Genomic DNA, 24270 nt, shown 5'->3' on the forward strand with positions numbered 1-24270 from the left:
GTTCTTCCCAAAAATTCACTGAAGTCATGGTAAATAACCACTACTTTACTGAGGACTTATTTAATTCCATATCATATAGTTTCGATTATCGATATCATCCCAATTGTTTATAGTTTTAAAAAAATCAACTAACATTGAATTTTTCGATCCATTTTTTTTCTATGACAATTTATGAATGATTGACTATGCTACCGCTGCAAATGCTGCAATGTATGATATATGATACCTTCGCCTTTTCTGTTAGAAAAATTGAAGTACTACTACACCTACAATTCAAACTTACAGATACATTTATTTATAAATATTTGAAGGAACCAACAAAAAGTATAAAATATATATTATTGATTGTTAGACTTCAATAGTTTTGTATTGTTAATTTGATTTTTATTTTAATTCACCCACTCAAGTCATGAACAATAAATTGTCATCGTATCTGTGACCGTAATGAATATTTGTGATGAATTGTGAATAAGTATATGAAAATAAAAAATGTAGCCTATATTGATTACATATATCGCGGAAATACACAAATCAGTTTTAAACAATAATCTTGAAAATTACTCTCGACTACAGGCATCCTTTATAATGGATGTTTTAACAATGAAAAACATATGCCCCGCCGGAAAACAAGCGATAATATGGTTTATGCTAACCGTTTGTATATTTTTCATATCATTCTTTTCTGGAAGCCTTTTAGGATTCACATCTGAGATCTGGGCACTTACTTATTGGGGTCCCTCATTATATTTCTGTTTGTTGAATTTTATTTTAAGATATGCCTATAAAGGATTTTTATATGAGGTAATTATCCATGTTTCTTGCATCAAATGTTAACTATGTAGTACATTTTTTAAAAGTTTGAATGAGTGAGTTCACAATAGTGTTAAAGTTAAATCTGAATATTACTTTAAAAAATTATTACCCTAGATAAGATATGTCAAAATAACCAAAAATCTAACTTTCTAATCACATTAAGAATAGTTAATTAGTTACAATTTGAAGTTAATTTTAATTTGTTAAAATTCTCAATATTAATAGTTAAAACAAAAAAATTAAAAGTTTTCTGCTAGCTGTCACATATACATCCTCTTAAATTATAAATTATTGTTAAATATATGAAAACTAACTTAAAGCTTTAATTCCGGTTAAATTGCGTTTACTCTGTATAACTTCAGGTGTCAATACGAGCAGCATTCCTCGGAGCAGTATTCACAATAGGCCTCTATTTATCGACATTTGAAGATGGCATTAAGGTTTTCGGTCTCTACACCATGGTGCTGTCGATGTTCCATTTTTCTGAGTTCATGAGTGTAGCCCTAACAAACCCTAGGACATTAACAATTGATTCATATATATTGAATCACAGTGTGCAGTATGGAGTTGCAGCGGTCACTAGTTGGATTGAATGGGCCATTGAATATTATTTCTTTCCGGGTAAGAGCTATTTTTATGAACTTATACTAAACTTTAAATATAAATTGTATTATTATCAATATTGTCGTCCATAATTATTATAAAATATTTTTTATGTATCTCAGGAATGTGGACAAGATAGGATGTTATAATAGTCCTATCTTGTCCACATTCCTGAGATACATAAAAAATATTTTATAAATTGTATTAGGGGAGGCCACAGCTCTCAGTATTAAGGATTATCGTTGCAAGGAGGAAGATACTAAATAAATAGGAAGCTTAGTAACTGTTACTTGTGCCATAATAAAACACATCACAAGTGAAGCTCATTTGTTAAGAGGTGTGTCACCTCTTAAGTTGTGATGTATTTAAGCTCTGCTGACTTTAGTATTACATAAGTACTTTGTGCTTAATTGCTGTGGAGCACAAACGGACCCCTTCAAAATGAAGTAGATACTAACATAGACTAGAAAGTTCTAAATAAAATGATACGATTTAGCAATAAAAAAAAATATATATAATTCTCCCACAGGGATGAAGACTTATTTCTGGTTGTCAAGCATAGGTGTAATAATGTGTATAGGAGGAGAAATATTAAGAAAATCAGCTATGTTCACAGCCAAAACTAACTTCAACCACACAGTGAGTATTCAAACACAAAACACTTAATAAGTCCTTTATTTAATTTCCATTGCCACCATGTCCAAAAATAGGTGTAGTTCACATTTAACTGACATCACAATAAGGGAGAGCCGCATGAGACTAATTTTAAAATGAAAGTAAGAATATTAGAGAAAATAATGTTTTTCCTATTTAATTGTACAGGTACAATTCGTAAAGAGAGTGGATCATCGGCTAGTTACGCACGGGGTGTACTCTCTCTGTAGACATCCAAGCTATGTAGGATGGTTCTATTGGTCAGTCGGTACTCAGGTGAGCCATTACCGGAACTTATTAAAGCTCTATTTTATATTAATACATAAGTATCAGCTAATATAATCAAGGGTCACATAGAACTACGTCAACCCGCATTGCAATTAATGTTGTTGCCAGTTAGAGCTGGCTATGCAAATTATGAAATATTCACAGGGTATTTAAATTGAATCGAAGAAAGCCACAAAACTTTACCTTAAAAGTGTTTTTTTATTTATTTATTTTTTATTGCTTAGATGGGTGGACGAGCTCACAGCCCACCTGGTGATATAAGTTCTAAGGTTTCGTCGTATAGTTACGACGGCTGCCCCACCCTTCAAACCGAAACGCATTACTGCTTCACGGCAGAAATAGGCAGGGTGGTGGTACCTACCCGTGCAGGCTCACAAGAGGTCCTGCTACCAGTAATTACGCAAATTATAATTTTGCGGGTTTGATTTTTATTACACGGTGTTATTCCTTCACCGTGGAAGTCAATCGTGAACATTTGTTGAGTACGTATTTCATTAGAAAAATTGGTACACGCCTGCGGGATTTGAACACTGTTGCATCGCTAGATACGAATGCACCGGACGTCTTATCTTTTAGGCCACGACGACTTCAATGGTATGGAATTCACCACATTTTAACACACTGATCTAAACGTATACATTTTATGAAATTTTCAGTTTATCCTCCTGAATCCTTTTTGCCTGATCATCTACACGCTAGCCTCGTGGATGTTCTTTAGGGAAAGAGTTTATGCTGAGGAATTGACACTATTGACATTCTTTGGTCCCGCCTATGAAGTCTACCAAAGCAAAGTCAGTACAGGCCTTCCGTTCATCCAGGGTTATGTACCAGAGAACACAGGACAATTTGTCAAAGAAGACCATTGGAGTTACTGAGCTATATTTATCTCAAGATTCTCATCTCTGATTTTGACGTCGGCATCGCGCTTGATGACCAACGAACAAGTGATAAAATTCCAGATATCAATCAAACAACACATCAATTTGAATAGTAATCAATTAATTTAAGTACTTAATTTATTTACTTTTAATGATAATATATATATGATAATATAATATAATAATAGGTAATATATGAACGAAATAAAGTACAACAAGAAATCTAATAAATAGCTAAAAGCGATAATGTAGAATAGTCAGTAATGGAAAGCTTTTTAACAGGAATAGCAGTGACCTACTGCAACCAAAAGAGAAACCACTGCTTGATGTAATAAATTAAATAACACTGTGGTAGTTGGAATATTCTAATTTTCAATGTATTATGATGAAACCATAGCTTATAACTATAGATTCTCAAGCAATGTGTGTTCAGTGAAAAATATTTCTAAAGTAGCTTATTTCGCTACAACGCTAATTATCCTTACTATTAAAATTTTCAACAAGACTTATCAAGTTCTAAAGTTGTGCTTATTATGCTTATTATACGAGAATACTCACACAACGCGGAACTAATGATCATGTTAGCTACGTAACAAAAGTGTAGCGCGATTCAGAAAACTAGTACCGCCATCTATCAAGTGTAAACAAAAAAAATGTTTTAACAGTCGTGACGGTCCAACGTGCGATCTCGTTGTGCAATGATTTATAAACTTACTGGGGTAGCAAGGGAGCGTGTAAATAGCCCCCCTGCGGCGGGAGCATATGAAGCGGGGGTAGAAAGGCGTGTAAATAGCCGTCCTAAGCGGTATGTGACAAATCTTCGTCACTTATAATTAGCGGAGCGGTAAAACTATATTGCGGTAAACAAAAAGCTAGTAACTAAAGCTAAAGATAGAAAACTAAATACATATAAGCGAGCGGGCGGGCGAATGATCACACGGAAGCAGCAAAAATGGCAATAAATTAAAAGAACTTGCACTCACCATATAATTTATTACCGTCCTATGTGCTTAGTGCGAGTTTTATAACGTCCTCGATCGCGTAAAAGTTAACTTAAATTTGTATGGAGTTGGAACAGCGCCCCTAGCGGCCAATGTAGGGAAGCTGTCCGGCTGCACTAACACAGAAGCTTATAAAATGCCCCGGTCATCATTCTCGTCGAACCCGTCGCTTGCGACAAAGGGCTCGGCGAGTAAATTAACACACATACACAGCCCACTGAGTTTCTCGCCGGATCTTCTCAGTGGGTCGCGTTTCTGATCCGGTGGTAGATTCTGCGCAGCACTGCTCTTGCTAGGGTTCGTGTTAGCAACGTCTTCAGGTTTTAGCCCTTTAAGCTCCCCTACTAGTTAAGGTTACGCTGAAAAAGCCTCTCAAGGCTATCAGCATAATAATACGTAGGAAAAAAAATGCAATATTTTATTTGAAAGAAGCCGAGATTCAAGTTGAGAATTCTAAAATGCAAGCTGACAACTTGGGGCACACGAGTCGTAGTCTTATCCACTCGTCTGATTTGGTCTATGATTTACAAAATGCACAACTGAACGTAATGAAATAAAGTTGAATAATATGAATCATAAGAACGTATTGAATAAAATAGAATTAAATGAGATTACATGAAATAATAGTTTCTCAGTAAAACGATGGGAATTTACTAAGAGTTTAATGGACCTTTTGAAAAAACTCATAAAGAAACGTCCAGCGACTTTGTTTTATTTTTGTGCCACTCCACAGATACTAAGCTCTTCAAAGGCATTAGATCTGAAGAAGTACTAAACTAACAAAATTAAATATTGGCGTCAAACAAAATCAAGCTTTACGGATTTCGCTTGCAAAAGGGTTGTGATCCATTTCATTATTATTAAATGTATTGTATTGTATATACATATGTGTATATTGAGAGATGAATGGCTATTTAGTTTAAGCGACATTTTCGAAAATTTACAAGAGAGCCAATTAATGTTTAAAATTTGAAAGAAATATCATAACAAAAAAAATTCTTCAGCTATTTCAATGGAGTAAACTTCATTGAAGTCAATTTAAAAAAATCGAACTGTTTATGCAAATGCCAAACAAAATGCACCTTTAATTACAAAGTGAAATGTCGCTTAAACCAAATGGCCTTTCGCCCCTCGATAATTAGTAATCTAATAGTAAAATGAAATGAGCATTTGTTAAAAAACTTATAAAAATATATTTCAACGTTATTAGATAGGTAATTTTGTTTTGTAATGTTTTAACTGTAAAATAAAGATATTTTATGCTAATGTTTTTTTTTTTATTTAACTGAAGTTGCTATTGGACAGACTTCAATACAACAAAGAAATGAAACCTTACAAGCATTGCCATCTAGTGTACATAGGCGAAAACAAAAGTGGCCTCAAACAAAAGTTTGGATACTCGGCACTAGATGTCGCTTCTTGACATGAGTAGTGTAGTTAGAAGGATGAGACCGCAGTAGGTACACAATAAAATTAAAATTATCCTCATGTCTCAAGGTAAGTTTTAAGAATGTCTTTGTAAGCAGATGAGCATACGGCCCACGTGATGGTAAATAGTCATCGTCGCTCATGGACTTCAATCACAGATAATCAATAGACACAGCCAAGCCACTGGCTGCTGCGGTATGTGGCAGTATTTCCAAAGTTTTATCCTCTTTAACTATGTCTATTACGTCGGCCGATTTGTAGCAATAACAAAAAAAAAGTTTTACATGCATAATTTGTACAGTACGAAAACAATACTTTGTGACAGAAAAAATAATATGACTCTACGCCTCATAATGTGCCTTACCACAAAAAGGGGCTAAGATTTTTTTTTTATTGCTCAAATCGGTGGACTAGCTCACAGCCCATCTGGTGTTAAGTGGTTACTGAAGCCCATAGACATGTACAACGTAAATGCGCCACCCACGTTGAGACATAAGTTCTAAGGTCTCAGTACAGTTACAACGGCTGCCCTGCCCTTCAAACCGAAACGCATTACTGCTTCACGGCAGAAATAGGCAGGATGGTGGCGTCTACCCGCGCGGACTCACAAGCGGTCCTACCACCAGTAAAACTAGAGAATGAAAACTAGAGGTCCTATTATTTCGAACGCCATCGAACCTTCTCGAGCTTTGATGCAGTGCGATCTTTAAATAAACGGCCCTGGTTCTGTGGACATTCATCCACTCCCCACTAGATAGAGCTAGTTGTGTATGGTCTATTGTCGCTGCCGTCGGTGGCTGAGGTGGTAACTTTATTTAATTAACTATAGCAATTCAAGTTATCCTTGTGGCAACAGTGCGGTGTAACGTTGTCAGACTACTAATGTCTTTATTAATCACAAAAAAAAATCGTAAACAGTTTTGTAATAGTGTATACAACCGACTTGAAGATGATGTACAGAATAATTATGTATTCAAGTATTTTGTAATTTAATGAACGCGCCGTGTCTAATGCGCAAGACTCCCGCCTGGTATACGCAGGATGTTATCGTATGCTGCTAGGGTAGTGTTTCAATCTCTCAATACCTCAAAAAGAATTAATAATAATAATAATAATAACTGGCAAGAAAGGTCGTCGTGGCCTAAAGGATAAGTCCGGTGCATTCGTGTTGAGCGATGCAATGGTGTTCGAATCCCGCAGGCGGATACCAAATTTTCTAATGAAATACGTACTTAAAAATGTTCACGATTGACTTCCACGGTGAAAGAATAACATCGTGTAATAAAAATAAAAACCACAAAATTATAATTTGCGTAATTACTTGTGGTAGAAACACTTGTGAGTCCGCACGGGTAGGTACCACCACCCTGCCTATTTCTGCCGTGAAGCAGTAATTCGTTTCGGTTTGAAGGGTGGGGCAGCCGTTGTAACTATACTGAGACCTTAGAACTCATATCTCAAGGTGGGTGGCAGCATTTACGTCGTAGATGTTTATGGGCTCCGTAACCACTTAACACCAGGTGGGCTGTGAGCTCGTTCAGCCATCTATGCAATAAAAATTTAAAAAAGAACAAATCGCGAACTCTCATCCGACCCCAATTTAGGATTCTCTGTGTTATGGGCACTAGAGAGTGACATACATACATAAAAATGTTTAAATATATAAATATATTAGTTAAAAAAACACCCAGACATAGAGCAAACAAACCTGTTCATCACACGAATGTTTGTCCGATGTGGGAATCAAACCCACGACCCTTGGCGCAACAGTCTAGTCTACCACAATATTGTCTATTTCTACCGCGAATCATTCATGTGTTCAGGATCATGTCAGACGAGCTCTCGACCCACTTGTTGCTAAGCTAAACCTCACCGTTTATCTCGAACCTAAAACCCAAATTTCAATTACATTGGAATAATGGACACATTATCCCGAGAACAGGAACGTAAGAGCACTGGCTAGTACCTGATTACGAAAATGATTAGTATTGCGAATGAATATTTATGCGATAGATACGACGCAAGTGAAACCGAAGCGCTTCGACGGTAACCGTCCTAGTGACGTCACAGCGAAAGTGCCGCGCCACAGTGCCACCGGCCAGGCGACCACCGCGACCACAGTTCAGTCGAAGAGCAACATCCGCGCGGCTCGGTCACCCGTCATGGACGAATAACGACAATAATCCACAATGTCGTTCCGGAGGCTGATGAGCGCTGTGCGATCTGCGCGGGAAGCCATAGCCAACAGCGCGCCCCTGGCGGACCGACTCCTCAAATCGCTGCTTTCCGTCGTGGTGATACTGTGCATAGCGGTGTCCTCTCCACCGCCGGCTTCCGCGAAGCCTTTTGCTATAAGCTTCCCGGCAGGCTGGTCCCTTGCCGGCTTCGTGGGCAGTGTGGGCGCTCGAGCGGATGAACCCCAGCGGAAGGAGCCGGCGGCAGGCGTGAAGCCTTACACGGGCCGACGAATCAGCAACGATACATTGAGAATGATATACTACCACGACCAGACCGTGGCGGTCGTGGAGCTAGGAACGAACAAGTTATTGCTCAACTGCGAACTCATCGAGACATAGTGAGTACTTTCAGGATGTTGTTAATTGCATGTTTGTCTGTTTTCACAACAACACATTACATGCGCCTTGCGATGTTCCGCTTTCGGCAAATTCATTCTTAACTCAAACCTTAAACTGTTGCGATTAAGTTCAAATTTAAGTAAATATGTCCACAAAATAGACGGACATCAAAAATCATTTAAAATCAATTAACGATATATTTGCAAGACGAAGATTCTGTTTTAAATAACGTAACATTTATCAGTGCGGTCGTCTAAAGTTTTTTTATTGGAAAATTGCTCAATAATTTACTCAATTGGTTCGCAAAATGGGAGAGCAATAAAATGACTAAGAACGCGCGGGTCAGCGACGGAATTTCGGTCACAAAATGGCTCGATCAGAGCTCAGGGTACATCGGTACATATCTTATTTGTCATAGAACATATTGTTGGGTCTTTCTCTGCTATAACGCTTTTCAAGGTTATCACAAGTTTTGCCAATGCACCTGGGATCTCAACGTTATCTCTGAAGACGGTTTTCACGTTGTGTCCGGTCACCTTATAGGAGGGATTTAAACTCGTCTGTTGAAAAAAAAAGAAACGTCACCTTTCAATTTGTTATTCTTTTATGTAGTATATAATAAATATAACAAATACATACATAATATATACATATATTATCTATTTGTTAACGGTAATCTTAAAACTAAATTATTATTCAAACGTGCCCACTCTCGAACTGTGGATTACGTTTCCGTATTGTGACACGTGATGCTCCAACATACGATCTCTCTTTAGATAATAGAATACTTACCCGATCGTGTGGCCTGACGCACGACCCTTGTTGTTTTTGTCTGCAAGAGAATCTCCGAAGAAAGGCAGAGATACAGATAAAATTCCCAGATGTTAGATAAGGCCCAACCAAGATATGCCACCTGGGAACCTATTAGCTGATGAAAACACAAGCTTTTCTTAGATAGGTGAACGAGTATTGACGTTTTGATGCTTAGGGACTCCGGTAACCACTTAAGATCAAGAAAGCCGTGAGTCCGTACGCCCGTGTATGCAACAAAACAAATGAAGTTCCGTTATTATTATATATTATATACCTACATAGAGTTAACCATTTTCTGAAACAGAATACATAATTATGAAATTTATAATGAACGCATTACTTCGTGTTCTACATCATACACGCGAAATAAAATCACAAAAAAAAATGTATTTCGAATCAGCATACAATCCGATTAAGATAAAAAAAAAATACTCATTAGAAAATATATATTGATAAGAAAAAAAAAGACGATTTACGACGAACTATTAGGTACTTGGTTTTATTTTTCAAAACGTTGATTTTCATTTAAACTTCATACATAATTAAGGTTTTGTGGTTGTAGCGATGACTTTAGTATCTATTGTCGAACAGCCGTCTGCTCCATTACACAGAAAGTCCTTGAACCATCATTAAACATCAATGGAAGTCCGTGACACACATATTCACGTACCGATTTTTAGTAGAGCGTCATTTGATCAATAATTTATAATATAGACAAGTACATGAGAACATCATAAGATATAAGTATTACAAAAGGGATGTACACATACTCTTTTAGAATCCCAATTTCCGATATATTTTTTTGTACGGGAAATATCAAGTTCGTACTTGATCTCACCTTCTTCGAATTACGAATGACTTATTTAATTATCTTGCACAGCTTGCCTGATCTTAAACGACTACCGGAGTCCCATAGATAATACACTTAATATTTGAGACGGAGTACTTAGAGATAGCGTGAAGCCGTTTTATTCCTTTCTTGACATCAGATTGAAGTCAACTGCTTTGCTATAACTCCGGTCTACCCATCAAGCAGGACAAGACTGCATGCCAAACTTATGGGACTACCGTTACACAATACAATTGAGAATTTGACCTCATATTGCTCTCGTCACCATCGAGAACCGGGTTGGCCGTGAACTCCATCTATCAAGTGAAATAAACAACATGAATAATACACAGTCTTGAAGGACTGTAGCATCCCTTGTTACCAGTAAAGGGAAATCTACTTTAAGCTTAAAGTGACAAAGGTTTGTCAACGTACGTACTATAAGTAATTATTAATATCATGCGTTACGGGATAGGTATTTGTAGTCAAAAGTTTTTTTGTATTACTTTCACCTGTCTCTAGACAATAATCTGTAGTTTCGAGAAAAAACAATTAAAGAAGCGGTGCATGCACAATGTCCAGTGACATGTTCATCTCGACTAATCTATAGCAGATCTTGAAACACTCTTCCTCTAAATCTTTTTGTAGTCATTGGTTATTTGGGTGGGATTCTAATATTTCACGGTTAGGTTTAGTTATATAGATTATATCGTCTTTAATTTTTCTTACGAAAAAGTATGATGGGGATATTTTCGTTAGTAACGGCCTGGCCACGGGGATCGGCGGTGCGAACAGCGAAGCGGTGGACGAGGCGACCATTCGCGCAGCACCGTTTGCAGGCCACGGGTACTCACGTTCGCCGCCGCGACTAGTAAGGAAGTCCGACAGCGAAATGTCTATATCGAAATTATCTCCATATTGCTTACAAATTAATCGTTTTTTGGTTCAGGACCTATTATTTGGAAAAGATTGTGAAGTACATGATTTGAATAAGAATCGGAGTATACCTATAGATGGAGAATTCCACAAGAAGTACGAGAAATACTTTGGGTGGCTAGACTTCCAAATAGCTGGTCTAGCTAGTATTTCAGCTAATTTTTTTTTATTGCTTAGATGGACTCACAAGAGGTCCTACCACCAGTAATTACGCAAATTATAATTTTGAGGATTTCATTTTTATTACACGATGTTATTCCTTCACCGTGGAAATCAATCGTGAACATTTGTTGAGTACGTATTTCATTACAAAAATTGGTACCCGCCTGATATTTGAACACCGGTGCATCGCTCAACACGATTGCACTGGACGTCTTATCCGTTCGGCCACGACGACTTTCAAAATAAAAAATAAATAAAAAATATAAAATATAAAAATCTCGGCGTTCATTTTTCGCGGCGAAAACAACTAAACTCATTTAATCACTGCACTATTCGCCGCGACTACTGCCCGACTCCGTGGCTGGCGCCGTCCTTACGGCCTGGCCACGGGGATCGGCGGTGCGAACAGCGAAGCGGTGGGCGAGGCGACCATTCGCGCAGCACCGTTTGCAGGCCACGGGTACTCACGTTCGCCGCCGCGACTAGTAAGGAAGTCCGACAGCGAAATGTCTATATCGAAATTATCTCGATATTGCTTACAAATTAATAGTTTTTTGGTTCAGGACCTATTATTTGGAAAAGATTGTGAAGTACATGATTTGAATAAGAATCGGAGTATACCTATAGATGGAGAATTCCACAAGAAGTACGAGAAATACTTTGGGTGGCTAGACTTCCAAATAGCTGGTCTAGCTAGTATTTCAGCTATTTTATTTTTTTATTGCTTAGATGGGTGGACGAGCTCACAGCCCACCTTGTGTTAAGTGGTTACTGGAGCCCATAGACATCCACAACGTAAATGCGCCACCCACCTTGAGATATAAGTTCTAAGGTCTCAAGTATAGTTATAATGGCTGCCTCACCCTTCAAACCGAAACGCATTACTACTTCACGGCAGAAATAGGCAGGGTGGTAGTACCCACCCGTGTAGACTCACAAGAGGTCCTACCACCAGTAATTACGCAAATTATTATTTTGAAGATTTCATTTTTATCACACGATGTTATTCCTTCACCGTGGAAATCAATCGTGAACGTTGAGTGTTGTTGAGTACGTATTTCATTACAAAAATTGGTACCCGCCTGATATTCGAACACCGGTGCATCGCTCAACACGATTGCACCGGACGTCCGTTAGGCCACGACGACTTTAAAAATATAAAATAAAAAATAAATAAAAAATATAAAAATTTCGGCGTTAATTTTTCGCGGCGAAAACAACTAAACTCATTTAATCACTGCACTATTCGCCGCGACTACCGCTCGACTCCGTGGCTCGCGCCGTCCGTATTCATGCATTTGTTTTGCTCGCCCGCCGCATCGCGCGATTCGCTCGGTACATTTCGCCGGTCGCTTCGCCGGTCGCCGGTGCGCGTGGCTTGTTAGGTACATTTCTATGCGCTTGTTTTAGTCGCTAGACGCTTCGCCGTTCGCACCGCGCGAATATTCGCATCGGCGAATGTCCCGTGGCCAGGCTGTTATTCATGCATTTGTTTTGCTCGCCCGCCGCGTAGTAAGTCGCCCGCGCGATTCGCTCGGTACATTTCGCCGGTCGCTTCGCCGGTCGCCGGTGCGCGTGGCTTGTTAGGTACATTTCTATGCGCTTATTTTAGTCGCTAGACGCTTCGCCGTTCGCACCGCGCGAATATTCGTATCGGCGAATGTCCCGTGGCCAGGCTGTAAGGCTTTCTATTGACAAGTCAATAAGCTTGCGTATTTGTTGACCATCACAAGACGCTCGGTGAATATCCAAAGAAATGAATGAATAACCAAAATCCAAAGACTAGACTGAAAATATATCTAAATTACTTTGTTAAAGAAATTATTGTACTGTCATCGATTCTCGATACGTCTGTAGATTTTCAAGGTAATCGGTCGTCTTTTAGTTGTTGAATATTAGTTTAAAATATCGTGATAGATATTTAGTTATAGGTGGACCTAATAAAAGTGTGGTCATAAAATACAAAATTGATCAGTACCCTTCCGAGTTTCGATAAAATGTCTTCACAATGATTAAAATATCAAAATTAAAATGTAATTACCAGTTAATGTTCATCGACCCGAGGTCGAAACTTCATATTGAATAATAATTTAAACTAGAGGTCCCGCAGTAGTCGAAATTCGACTATAATTAATTGAAATTGTAAGTTTGTACACTATACTGATTGTATTTTATACTTCTATAATCACAAATTTAGCCAAGGCTACTCTATAAAAAAAATATTAATAAATAAAGACAAACAATATTTAATCTATTCCCAATTTGACCACAGACGTCAATGTTTATTTATTTATTTATTTATTTTATTATTATTGTGGTCATAGTTTAACAAAGATTAATAAGCTAATATTAATAAATGTATCACTATGTCCTGCTAGTAAAGCGTACAAATATTAGGTGTAAGTATAATCTACATAAAAATAAAAAATAAAACTTAAATTATTCTACTTTATCATCTTAATTATCTAAAGTTATCGTCTAAATATTCTGACATACTATAGTAAGCCTTATCTATTAAAAATACTTGCAATTTTTGCTTAAAATCTTGTAAATCTACTGTCTTCAAAATTTTTATTGGTAGTTTATTAAATATTCTTGATGACATACTAAAAAAACTCTTGTCATAAAGGGCAGTTCTATGAGGTAGCGAAGAAATCTTTAAAGTATTCCTAACAGATTGCGGTTTTGCAAACAGATGTTTGTTCGTTTTGACAAAAATCGCTACCTCATAAATATACAACGATGTAAAAGTCATGATTTTTAACTTTTGAAAGAAAGGCTTACATGAGTCTGGTACATGAATGTTTGCTATAGCACGCACACATTTCTTTTGTGCTTTAAATACGTACTCTGTATTAGTGGCGTTTCCCCAGAATATTAGAGCATATCTAAGGGTTGACGCCACATATGCATGGTAAGCTGTCAGTACAGCTGATTGGTCTACTACTTTCGCTAACTTATACAAGGCATACGTATATTGGTTTAATTTTTTACATATTGTATCAATGTTTGTTTGCCATTTCATATCATTATCAATCCAAATACCCAGAAATTTAGTACTATTCACTTCTTCAATATGTGTCCCATCATATTCTATTTTCAAAGTGTTGTATTTCTTGTGGGTATGTGACAATTTTTGTTTTATTTAGGTTAATTACTAAATTGTTTCTTAATAACCATTCTATAACTAGCTTAAGAGTAGTGTTAATAGCGGACTCTAAGGAATTTAATTCTTTTTCTGTAAAGATGACGGTGCTATCATCGGCAAAGAGAATCATCGGATGTTCTATGGCTTTAGGGAAGTCATTAATATAAATTAGAAAAAGGAGCGGCCCTAGTACACTGCCTTGAGGTACACCGAATTTAATTTTCATCCAATTTGAGTGATAGCTTTGTACTGTCCTACTCAGTGGACATATGTTGTCTATTTCAACCCTTTGATATCTGTCAGTTAAATATGATTTTAATAATTTATGGACATTGCCTCTAATTCCGTAAGCATTTAATTTATCTAGAAGGGTTTTATGATCCACATAATCAAACGCTTTAGTCATGTCCATGTACAGTGTAGCAGTAGGAGTTCGATTATCTAAGTTGTAATATATAGGTTTTAATAGGTCATGTATAGCCATATTAATTGATTTATTTCTTCTGAAACCTTTTTGCTCTTGTGTAAATAAATTATGTTTTTCAAAGTAGGAGTTAATAGCTTCGTAAATAATTTTCTCTATAATTTTGGAAAAAATGGGAAGTAAAGATACCGGTCTATAACAAGCAATGTTTTCTTTATCGTCTTTCTTAAAGAGTGGCTTAATGACAGATCTTTTTAGTTTGCTTGGAAAAACGCCATGTTCTATACATAAGTTTATGATTTTTATTTTTATTGCTTAGATGGGTGGACGAGCTCACAGCCCACCTGGTATTAAGTGGTTACTGGAGCCCATAGACATTACAACGTAAATGCGCCACCCACCTTGAGATATAAGTTCTAAGGTCTCAGTATAGTTACAACGGCTACCCCACCCTTCAAACCGAAACGCATTACTGCTTCACGGCAGAAATAGGCAGGGCGGTGGTACCTACCCGTGCGGACTCACAAGAGGTCCTACCACCAGTGAAAATATATATGGCTAAGTACTGGGCTTATAATAAGTGCTACCGATTTAATTGCTGATGTAGTAATATTATCATAACCAGAAAGAACTATGAGTGTTTTTAAGGGATTTCATTAACAAAAAGATGTCGTACGGAATAACAGGATTCATGAATAAAGAGTGAGGTGTACTGTGACTATTACTCCCGTCGCTTGCGACGAAGGGCTCGACGAGTAAATTAACTCCCAGACACAGCCCACTGAGTTTCTCGCCGGATCTTCTCAGTGGGTCGCGTTTCCGATCCGGTGGTAGATTCTGCGAAGCACGGCTCTTGCTAGGGTTCGTGTTAGCAACGTCATCAGGTTTGAGCCCCGTGAGCTCACCTACAAAAGTTAGGGTTACGCTGACATAGCCTCTCAAGGCTCTCAGCTTAGGTAGAAAAAAAAAAAAAAAAAAAAAAAAAGACTATTACTTGTATCTATTTTCAAAATTTCTGGTGTTTCATTTAAATTTACCGGAGAGTTTATTTTATCAATATCATTATCAGTATTAGTAGCATTAATAAGAAAGGTATTAAATTCGTTGGCAATGTTAATGGGGTCTGTTATTATACGGTCATTTACTTTTATTCGTGTTATATAATCTTTTGGAAAATTTGCCTTACTTGCATTAATTATTCTCCATGTAGCTTTCGATTTATTGTCTGCATTTGATATATAATAATTGTTTTGACACTTTTGAGTTAGCCTTATAATTCTTTTAAGTCGCGCACTATAATTTTTTAGAATCTGCTTTTGACTTTCTGAAGGGCTGGTTCGATAATTCCAAAGTAATTTTCTCTTTTGTTTACAGCATTTACCAATCCCTTTAGATAGCCACCTTGTTTTTTTAACACAGGTATTTCTTATTTTTATCTTGGGAAAACAAAGGTCATAAAATAGTTTAAAATCTTCAAAAAATGAGTCAAAGGCATATTCGGGATCATTTGAATTAACTTGGGCGAGTTACTTCACGTGTACCTATTTTCATGTTAAAGCTATAAGTTAAATGCTCAAATCGTAGAGAAATAGAGTTTCTCTTCAATAGGTCAATATTAAAATCACCACATACAATAACTTTTTTGAATTTCCGTTTATGTACTAAACATATTATAGAATTGTAAACGTTAAAAATATATATTTAGTTTTTCTTGTGTATATTTTGGTGGTCTATATATACAGATTATAACCAAGTTGTGTTCAATTAACTCTATAGCTGAACACTCCACATCATTACAAACGCTGAGATTAGATATCTCTTGCAGTACTTTATATTTGTGAAACCTCTTTATGAGTATACAGGATCCACCATTTCTATTTTCTCTGGCAAAGTGTGCACCTAAATTAAAGTTTGGTAAAGTTACATGCACATAGTCTAATTTGTTCATGTTGTGCTCTGTTAAGCAAATGACATCTACATTTTTTGCACATTTATCAAGTTCTTGGATATTTACACATAATAGGTCAGACTTACTAAGCAATCCATTAATATTTTGATGCATTACTCGTATCTTATTGTAAACGAAAAAACTCTTTTTGGTTGCTAGAACTAATCTGTGTATCGGAAATATCAGCTTTATCATATGAATCAGATTCATTTAGCTGTAAGGTAGATTGTTCATAACACTTATTTAGGCTTATTATGTAGTTTTTTAATTTACTGAAAACAGTATGTATGCCTTTATTGTTAATTTTTTTCGTATACTTAGAAAACATAGCATAAGTATATTTTAAATATCTGTTGGTATCAAAGGTGTAGGCATATTCATAAGTTTTGTTACTAAGGTATAGATGGTAATTAAAGGCCTCGATTTTCTTATTGAATAAATATACATTGGCACCAAGTTTGAAATTTGGGGAACATATTATAACATTAGTATGAGTTATTTTTTCTAATTTATTTTTTATGTATTCTACTAATTTTTCATAGTTGAAAGACATTTCAAAGTCTTTTGTACCTAAGAAAATAAATCTTGTAAAGTATAGTTGACAAGTTTTAATTCTAAATTTACAAAAAGTTCAGTTACTCCTGCATTTGTTAAACAATAATGTATTATTTTAGAGTTTGTGAAGGTATACTCAGCTGTTTTCAATATGTTGTTTACATTATTATCACTTCTAATACAAATTTTGTTAGAGGTTATTCTATTATTAAGATTACATTGAGTTGAAATAGCGGTCCCACCTGTAACTGAGCTACAGAAGTGCTGTAAAGTATGTTTATGTTTATTATTTATTAGGTTCAAAAGTTGTTGGTTGCACATCGTTTCCATAGATGGCGTGGTTTTTAATTTATTTTGCGTATCAGGTGGATTTCGCTCGTTCGCGATTTCAATCGCTGATTTATTAGATTCAATAACAGTGTCGTCATCTGTGGTCGATGCCTCAAAACAACTGGAGTTACCTATTGCCGAGAGAGGTGATGACGTTCTAATATTATTATGTCGGGACTTTTTCTTCTTCGGTTTCTTTCGAATAACTTGTTTTTCTTGTTGGTTTGTTTCTGAATGTAATATTTTTGAGTCGTTGTTATTTGTTTGCAACATATTTTCTTTCAATTTGTTTATTTCTACATAGGCATTTACTAATTCGTTTTTTAGTTGCAATATTTCTTTCTTGAGCTCTTCTATGTCACATCGATAACGAGTAGACAAGTCCAGTTGCAGATCCAGGTCTAGTGGGCTATGCCTTTCTATTTCCGAAGTTGTCGATCCAAAGGAAAGATCAAGTGAATCATTAGTAAGGGTCCTGTGACGACGAAGAGTAACATATTCGTTTGCAGATGTAGTTGGTGTTCTTTGAAGAGGCATTGTTATTGTTAATTTATAAATAAAACGATGAATAAAAAAGAAAAGCAAAAATTCAATAAAGCGCTTAGAAGCTTAGCGGAAAAAAATGTCACAAGCGCAATGCAATATAAACGGCACAAATGAGGTATTTATTTGTATAAAAACTATTCATAAGAATTCATAAAAGTCACAAACTAGCATGCACGAAACTCGGTTACAAACCCGTGACACCCTTCACTACAAGCTACATTCACTACAAAAATAGTAGCGAAATGGTTCTATTACGCAAAACTCTCAAATGTTCGTTACGACGCTTAGGTATTTCAAATTTTTGAATTTGAATGACTTGCGCGCGCACTGGTTACAATTTTGTTTCTAAAATTAAATGTTTAATATGAAAGTCACTATAAGAATTTAACACTGCTAATTATCGTCTTATCAGTTTGTGATTGTTTTCACCAGGTATTATATTGGTATTTATCACTTAAATCTTAAATTGATATTTTATAGTCACTGTTTTGCACTCGGTTTTGATAGGTTTTAAAGTCACACACTTATTGTTTTGAAGAGATAACACTTATCCACGAGAATTAGCACAAATACATTCTATTTTACTATAAATTGTGTCTTATTATTCATTAAAACTATTTTTAATGATTTAAAATACGCGGCTCACTTGTTTACGTTCGCGCCATTTTCGCGTCTTGAACAAAAGTTTGACAATAAATAGTATGCATGAGTGTGTGCGTCAAATACATGGTATGTAGTGAGTGTAATGTTTTCTTTATTGATTTAATGTATATTTTATGCATTATTTTAAAATAATATTAGCATTGTGCACTTCTTCTCTATATTCTCTATAAGTGTGGAAAATTTTATACTCCTCCGTCCGCGCAATTTTCGTAAAAAGGGATACAAAGTTTTTGCTTTACGTATTAATATATAGATATTAAAACATATTATGTTTAAATGAATTTTAATAAAACTGATTTAACAGATTATTCAGCTGGATTCTATATATTTCTGGCTTGTGCTTACCGAGAAGAAAATTGGATACAATTCATAACATTTTCGTGATGGATTTTTGAGTGATAATGGTTTGTAGTTAAATGTGATTTTAAAATTCTCAAAGGTTCTTAAAATTCTGTGGGATCTCTTTCTATGGCGTCCATATTATCTTGTGTCGCCATATTATAATCAACCCACGTGTTGGGGATTTTATTTCTCGGTTTTTTTTTATGATTGAAGGATTACTGGTGGCCCGCGGGCCTTTCCAGTTTCACCAGGACAGGTGGGCGAGCAAAGGCTCAGCCAGCAGGGGTGGGATTTCCTAACAGCTACCCGAGCGCCTCCGAAGGAGACCTAACAGCTCAAGAGCAGGTGCTTCGCGAATGAATCTATTACCGGATCGGAATCGCGACCCGCTGAGAAGATCCGGCGAGAAACTCAGCGAGCTGATTCATGGGTTAGGTTGCACGGCGAACTCTTTGTCGAGTTCGACGAGTACGGTTACCGGGGTCCCTAAGCCTGCTCCTAGTGTTAGAGCTGAAGGCGTCTAATGCAAAGGTTATTGGATCTGATGGATCCGTAAGGACGTGTCTAGGGCGTCCACGGTGACTGGCTCCTGCGTGATCAGGATTCGGGGAGTAGTCAGCGGCGGCAACGATTCTAGGTTTGTCTATTAGTACCTTAATATTGATTAATGAAATAACGCTTAAAGCGGCTTTGGTTATCGAAGTCGTCGTGGCCTAACGGATAAGACGTCCAGTGCATTCGTGTTGAGCGATGCACCGGTGTTCGAATCCCGCAGGCGGGTACCAATTTTTCTGATGAAATACGTACTCAACAAATGTTCACGATTGACTTCCACGGTGAAGAAATAACATCGTGTAATAAAAATCAAACCCGCAAAATTATAATTTGCGTAATTACTGGTGGTAGGACCTCTTGTGAGTCCGCGCGGGTGGGTACCACCACCCTGCCTATTTCTGCCGTGAAGCAGTAATGCGTTTCGGTTTGAAGGGTGGGGCAGTATTTTAAAAAAACTTTATATTAGAAGCTTTAATAACAAATTACATGTTTAATGCAATATTCTATTGTGCTGCATAATTCCAATTACATTTAACATTTCTTTACTAAAATGTTGACATCTTTATCTTTTTTTTTTATTGCTTAGATGATTGGACGAGCTCACAGCCCACCTGATGTTAAGTGGTTACTGGAGCCCATAGACATCTACAACGTAAATGCGCCACCCACCTTGAGATATAAGTTGTAAGGTCTCAAGTATAGTTACAACGGCTGCCCCACCCTTCAAACCGAAACGCATTACTGCTTCACGGCAAAAATAGGCAGGGTGGTGGTAACTACCCGTGCGGACTCACAAGAGGTCCTACCACCAGTAATTACGCAAATTATAATTTTGCGGGTTTGATTTTTATTACACGATGTTATTCCTTCACCGTTGAAGTCAATCGTGAACAATTGTTGAGTACGTATTTCATTACAAAAATTGGTACCCGCCTGAGATTCGAACATCGGTGCATCGCCTCAACGCTTATGCACCAGACGTCTTATCCATTAGGCCACGACTACCACCACCCTGCCTATTTCTGCCGTGAAGCAGCAGTGCGTTTCGGTTTGAAGGGTTGTAACTAAACTTGAGACCTTAGAACTCATATCTCAAGGTGGGTGGCGCATTTACGTTGTAGATGTCTATGGGCTCAGTAACCACTTAACATCAGGTAATTTCGTCACAAAGTCAACACAGATCACTAGTCTAACTTATAACACATCTAAATGTAAACATAACTCAAACAACCGATTTGGCTAATTTTGGTCTTGAATTATTTGTGGAAGTCAAGAGAAGGTTTAAAAGGTAGATAAATGTGAAAATGCCCGGAATTAAATAAGATTAACAATTTTGTTTTTCCTTTGATGTATCCCCCCCGTCGAACGGATTCCTTTTGTTTGTTTTAAGTTTATTTTATACACAAAGTTTAGTTCTTTTATTTATATCGATTGAGGTACTACGAAGTCTGCCGGGTCAGCTAGTATTACAATAAAGTTACCTACCTTTATTTGTTACACCAACGATCTCACAAGGCTGGATATCACAATAGTTCAAGAGACAGAATCTATTAATCTTCTAGAGCCGCATGTATTCCACGGTCAGTGTTGCAAGGTCGCACTGAATTGTTTAGTAGGATTGATTGAAAACACAACATGGTAGCCGTTGTGTATTATTTCAATCGATACTTACGCTCCTCTCTTCCTTCTATTCTGTAAAATGATAAATTAAAAGGCATATCGTAGGTTTCACAGTAGATGTGTTTTAATTGTTTCACTTTTCGAATTTATCGTAAAGTCGTCATACTAGATATTTGCATGGTATTGGAATGGTACTCTGTATTAAAATCACGTAAAATCCATAATCAGTAAATACCATCAGTAAATACCACAATTGGATTTTGTATGATAAGTAATCGCGTGGCAGAAATTAGCGCAACGAAAATGAATTGAATTTGTAAGAAATGGGACCATCGCTTCATATCCCTTAACGGCCCGCAGAGGTTGAAACACGCCCTTAAATATACCCTCCATGAAATTTGAGGTCTCTTTTTTATTTTTTATTTCTTAGATGGGTGGACGAGCTCACAGCCCACCTGGTGTTAAGTGGTTACTGGAGCCCATAGACATCTACAACGTAAATGCGCCACCCACCTTGAGATATACGTTCTAAAATCTCAGTATAGTTACAACGGCTGCCCTACCCTTCAGACCGAAACGTATTACTGCTTCACGGCAGAAATAGGCAGGGCGGTGGTACCTACCCGCGCGGACTCACAAGAGGTCCTACCACCAGTAATTACGCAAATTATAATTTTGCGGGTTTGATTTTTATTACATGATGTTATTCCTTCACCGTGAAAGTCAATCGTGAATATTTGTTGAGTACGTATTTCATTAGAAAAATTGATACCCGCCTGCGGGATTCGAGCACCAGTGTATCGCTTCAACACGAATGCACCGGACGCCCTATCCTTTAGGCCACGACGTCTCTCAGTTGTTTAGTAAATATGCAAATTACAAGAGGTTATGCCTTCAATGTGGAAGCCATTTATGTACAGTTGTTGCAAAGTACGATCGCGCGTGGCCTTTATTTGTAGTTGTAATCGTAAATACACATTTTCGTTAGTGTGTGCACCCGACGGACGGAGCGGTCAGTAGCTACATTAGCTACATATGCCCACTGAGTTTCTCGCCGGATCTTCTCAGTGGGTCGCGTTTCCGATCCGGTGGTAGATTCTGCGAAGCACTGCTCTTGCTAGGGTCAGTGTTAGCACCACTCCGGTTTGAGCCCCGTGAGCTCACTTACTAGCTTAGGTAGGGAAAAAAAGCTACATATAGCCTACATTGACGCGTATACAGATTAGTCACTCACACAACTAAGGGCGGCGCTCAGTCATACTTTGCAACAACTATACGTGTATAAAGTACACTATTCAATTAAAAAAGTGTTAGCCGACTCCGGGATTTGAACACCGACACAGTCGCATCACTCGTTACGAATTGTACACTGGGCGTCTTACCCTTTAGACCACGACGAATACAACGAATAATATGATTTAGATAACCTACATTTAAAGAAACCAACTATACGTAGCTCTTCGCAACGAGGTAACCTTACAAATAGAAACAGATTGGTAATGAACCTTATTAAAAACAAGACACGTTTCAATTTGCGGTTCGGAATTTTTATTTAATAAATCGTTCGTTCATGAGCAGTACCTACGTATTCATGTTGACTAAAATTGGCTTAAATAACCAAAATGGACGAGCTAGTAGCTAGCGAGTTAAAAACTTTTAAGTAAAATAAATAGTTTGATTTTAGAAAAGCGTGAGGCGTTTCTAACATAGATTTTTTATAAAAATTACACTTTTATAGCTAGCCACTAACGTACCGTTTGTAAAATTGGATGTAAATTCAAGTGAAATTCATTTTTTCTGCTATTTAGTTCGGCTTATTAGTAAAGCGTTTATGTTTGATTTCAAAATATGGTTCTTTTCGATATGGATGAATTACATTTATCGTCGTTGTGTGAAATATTCACGATCGACTTCCACGGTGAAGAAATAACATCGTGTACTAAAAATCAAACCAGCAAAATTATAAGTTGCGTAATCACTGGTGGTAGAACCTCTTGTGAGTCCGCACGGGTAGGTAACACCACCCCGCCTATTTCTACCGTGAAGCAGTAATGTGTTTCGGCTTGAAGGGTGGGGCAGCCGTTGTAACTATACTGAGACCTCAGAACTTATATCTCAAGGTGGGTGGCGCATTTACGTTGTAAATGTCTATGGACTTCAGTGGAACACCAGTTGGGCTGTGAGCTCGTCCATCTATCTAAGCAATAAAAAAAATCGTTTGTCCCTAGCCTCTAAAAAATAAAATACACTTTCTGTTTCGTTTTAGTTGGCCAAGGTAACAAAATTATTTATTTGTCACCGGTCGCTGACACTATATAGTGCATTTTTTTCATAGACCTATAAAGTATTTTTTTTGTAATGGAACGTCTTGAAATTTAATAGGACGTTTGTAGATCTGTCACATACATAATATTTATGTAGATAAGTAGATAAGTAGAAACTGTAGTAAATATTTTTTTTGGCGCGAATTCGACAGATAATTTAAAATCATGTTTGGAGGGAAACGTCTGATAGCATTAAGGAAAGGCGAAAGCTCTTATTGATTCCATAGTTGTTATATTAATTGAATAGTTTCAAAAAGGTTTTTTTAAATACTCATGTGACGAATAATAATTGTATTATGAGTATTGGAGTATGATTGCACGTCTATTATTCTACGTCTGTACGTTTCTGCACGTCTATGTAGATGATGAGATGAACCCAAGCGATCCAAAATTATTTGACACATTCCCTCAAAATATACCTACTTCAGGACCAGAATGTTATTCATATACCTAATTGAAAAAATTTTTTTTGGCTAGAATCCTAGTCGCCTCTTCAGCGATATAACAATTGTCGTTAAAACGATTTTATAACAATTGTTCTCCCTTATTCTAGAACGCGCGACTACTTCACCGCAGAAATGTTCTTATTGGTGTCGGCCACCCGCGCGAGCTCATAAGACGCGCCTCAACACTAATAAAATTATCTATCACACGTAATTGAACGTAACTCCGGAGGAGATGTCTCAATCGTCAATCTTTGTGTTATCTTCACTTTCACAAACAACGTTTTGCAATATTTTTGCATAATTCTTCGGTAAAGAAACCCGGTTCGGACGTCGAACTTGTTATTCACAACCGGTTACGTGTTCAACTCGTTATCGTTATACTATAGGA

At 37.0% G+C, this 24270-nt stretch overlaps 2 protein-coding genes across 2 annotated transcripts in view; both read left to right on the plus strand.

Moving 5' to 3' along the window:
- Nucleotides 1-238: 238 nt before the first annotated feature.
- LOC101739673 (protein-S-isoprenylcysteine O-methyltransferase) lies at nt 239-5503 on the plus strand. The gene is made up of 5 exons (XM_004923617.4): nt 239-801; nt 1176-1434; nt 1946-2055; nt 2239-2346; nt 3015-5503. Exons 1-5 carry the CDS (start codon nt 586-588, stop codon nt 3231-3233), a joined length of 912 nt encoding a protein of 303 aa, XP_004923674.2. The 5' UTR covers nt 239-585; the 3' UTR covers nt 3234-5503.
- A 987-nt stretch (nt 5504-6490) lies between these two features.
- The window catches only part of LOC101739813 (uncharacterized), a 32133-nt gene continuing 14353 nt past the window's right edge, over nt 6491-24270 (plus strand). Inside the window, exons 1-2 of the mRNA XM_004923618.5 lie at nt 6491-6727; nt 7679-8240. Of these exons, the coding sequence (XP_004923675.1) occupies nt 7855-8240 (386 nt within the window). The 5' untranslated portion in view covers nt 6491-6727; nt 7679-7854. The remainder of the gene's footprint in view (nt 6728-7678; nt 8241-24270) is intronic.

This window comes from Bombyx mori, chromosome 8 (assembly GCF_030269925.1).
Source record: "Bombyx mori chromosome 8, ASM3026992v2".
Taxonomy (NCBI): domain Eukaryota; kingdom Metazoa; phylum Arthropoda; class Insecta; order Lepidoptera; family Bombycidae; genus Bombyx; species Bombyx mori.

Bases quoted from the DNA above. Each gene is read 5' to 3' on its own strand.
- LOC101739673 (XM_004923617.4), top strand. From the start codon at position 586: ATGGATGTTTTAACAATGAAAAACATATGCCCCGCCGGAAAACAAGCG. The intron at 802-1,175 runs GTAATTATCCAT...GTATAACTTCAG, and splicing joins ATAAAGGATTTTTATATGAG to GTGTCAATACGAGCAGCATT. The intron at 1,435-1,945 runs GTAAGAGCTATT...ATTCTCCCACAG, and splicing joins TGAATATTATTTCTTTCCGG to GGATGAAGACTTATTTCTGG.